The sequence below is a fragment of the Octopus sinensis genome, unplaced genomic scaffold, assembly GCF_006345805.1.
Source record: "Octopus sinensis unplaced genomic scaffold, ASM634580v1 Contig17870, whole genome shotgun sequence".
Classification (NCBI taxonomy): Eukaryota; Metazoa; Mollusca; class Cephalopoda; order Octopoda; family Octopodidae; genus Octopus; species Octopus sinensis.
Window position 1 is genome coordinate 19164 of NW_021835387.1, and position 2762 is coordinate 21925.

Genomic DNA, 2762 nt, shown 5'->3' on the forward strand with positions numbered 1-2762 from the left:
CATCGATTGCTGGATGCCAGGTTCATATGGCGGGGCACTAACACTGAGCGATCACTAAGTCATTGTGGCACGATTGAGACTGAAAAGAATTTTGGATCGCCTCTTTCAAAAGAAAATGAATCAAACCGAATTAGATACTCAGTGGAAAAACTGATTACATCAGTGTTACCAGGAAAAATACTCCAGGCAATCATCGACGAAACCTAAAAGTAACAGAAACGGTAAAAGACCCAAACAAAAGCTGGGATATATTAGAAAAACTTATTCACAAAGCTGCAACGGAAACCATTGGAACGACTGCATTCAGAAACCACTCAAACCCATTGAATCCAAATGTTGCCGAAATGGCAACAAAACAAAAAGCCATCCAACTGAAAATTGAAACACCAACGACAAGGAGGCAAAGGAAAAACTCAAAGAGAACGTAGGAAAATATCGAGAACAATCAAGAAGGAAAATCTTAAATACGTGAAAGCTTTATTAAACTCTCGAATATCAGAAGTTGAAGACTTAAAGGATGGTGCGCAAATGTACGCAGCCATCAGACTACTACGCCGACGACAACAGAAAACAAAAACTGGTTGTGCACGATGAACATGGGAAAACAATTGGAAACCCCATCGAAATGGTAAATACAATCGCCGACCACTTCGAAATACTATTCAATGGCAGGCCGATGCTCTCGATGAGGGTGAAGAACGTTATCTAAACAACAAAATAACACACCTTGAAGTTTTGAAGGCTATAAAAAAATTAAAAAACAACCGTGCGGCGGGTCCAGACAACATCAACGGTGAATTGATAAAGTACTCCCCAATGGAGATCTCAACTAAATCACAAATCTCCTGAACGAGATGTTCCATGGAAATACCATACCGCCTATTGGGAAAGGAACGCTAATTCCTCTCCAAAAACCCAACAAGCCGCAAGGTCCTCTTAACAACATTCGCCCAATCATACTCTTGAACACAATAAGGAAAATCTTCTCACTCGTAACACACTGGAACGTATTAAGGACCCTGTTAATGAATATCTGTCGGCTAGCCAAAGTGGATTCAGGCCTGGGCGATCAACTGCAGATGTAGTATGGGGACATAGATGGATCTGTGCCATATCTCAGAAATTTAAAATGGCGACCACAATATTGGGCATTGATATGAGCAGGGCATTTGATACAATCCGCAGAGACAAGCTAATGGAGATCCTCAAAACCATTCTTGACAATGACTCGATCAGAATGGTTCGAGCACTACTTATAGACACCGAGTTAACGGTGAAGATCGGACCCGTAACAATCAAGATCTTTCAAAACAAGCATTGGAACGCCCCAAGGTGATTCAATATCACCTGTACTATTCCTTGTCTATCTTGAAGCGGCACTAAGAGATCTGAGAAAACTAGTGAAGACTACTTCAATAACTGAAGTGATATATGCCGACGATGTAGACTTTTTGTCTCATGATAGTCGACACTCGAAGAACTGCTGAACATTGCTCCTCATGCACTGGAAAAATGGTTCTTAAAAGTGAACATAGAAAAAACCGAATATGTAACAATCAACCGGGAGGCAAATAGAACAGACGAAAAATGGCGAAACTCGAAAAAAGTGGAACTCTTTTAGGAGATAGCGAAGACATTATGAGGAGAAAGATGCTATCGACTGTTGCACTTAACAAACTGCGGACCACTTGCTACGAAACCGCGAGGTTGGAACGGCCTTACGTGCCAAATTATACAATGCTTTTATTAAACCCATACTTTTGTACAACGGAGGAACATGGGGAATATCTGAGTCTGAATCAAAATCTCTTGATGCATTCCATAGAAGACAGTTAAGAATTCTTATTGGCATCAACTGGCCAAAGAAAATCAAGAACTCCAACTAACTACCATATATACAATCTGCAACAGCAGACCCGTCAGTGTGGACATTACCGAAGCACGTTGGCGCCTATTGGGCCACATTCTAAGACTCGACCAGGATGTCTATGCTAACTGGGCAATGGAATCATATTACGCAAAGGACGAAAGATCTGCGTCCGAGACACGCCCACGAAATACATTACCTATTGTAATCTCAAAGAACTACAACGCGTTAAAAGACAACTGAAAAATGGAGACGACCTAGATACTCTCAGGAGTATAGCATACAACCGCACATCATGGAAAATTATGACCGAAAAGATAGTCTCATATGTGGCACATGTGGGAACTTAATTAGTTTAAATTACATTATGTTCCTATGACAGTGCTAATAATAATAATCATGGGTCCTTCTGTCCTTTTTTACTCATATCAATTTCCACGGAAAATTCTTCATTGTGATTAACCTCAAATGCTTACTCGCTGGAAAAATTTCCAACCTATACAATAATTATCCGGCAATGACTGTATATTGGTTTTCAAAGAAAAACACTCAACCCTCTCAAATTGGCGAGCTTTTTATATGAACTATAAACGAATATTTCTTGATGTTCTAACAAATCCGTTAAATATGCAAGTTTATGCTTATTGAAATGCGTTTTAAATTTTTTATGACTCCCAGGTCAATGGCTGGACCAAGCCTGTACTATTTCGCGGTCTAAACATGATTTCAATATTAGACAAATCTCTTCTGGTATGCAATGGGAAAACAGTTATCCAGAATGACCAAAATTTGTTTTCTCTGTAGTTTTAGATTCATATCAAAGTATATTAGCCAATCTATGAAGATTTTCCAGTCATCTAAGCAGGCTGGGAGCTATAAATTTGTGGCCAATCTG

At 39.6% G+C, this 2762-nt stretch overlaps 1 protein-coding gene across 1 annotated transcript; it reads left to right on the forward strand.

Moving 5' to 3' along the window:
* Window positions 1–517: 517 nt before the first annotated feature.
* LOC115231228 lies at window positions 518–2110 on the forward strand. Its single transcript, XM_029801294.1, has 3 exons — window positions 518–628; window positions 977–1288; window positions 1826–2110. The coding sequence occupies exons 1-3, from the start codon at window positions 518–520 to the stop codon at window positions 2108–2110; spliced, it is 708 nt and encodes a 235-aa protein (XP_029657154.1).
* Window positions 2111–2762: the final 652 nt, after the last annotated feature.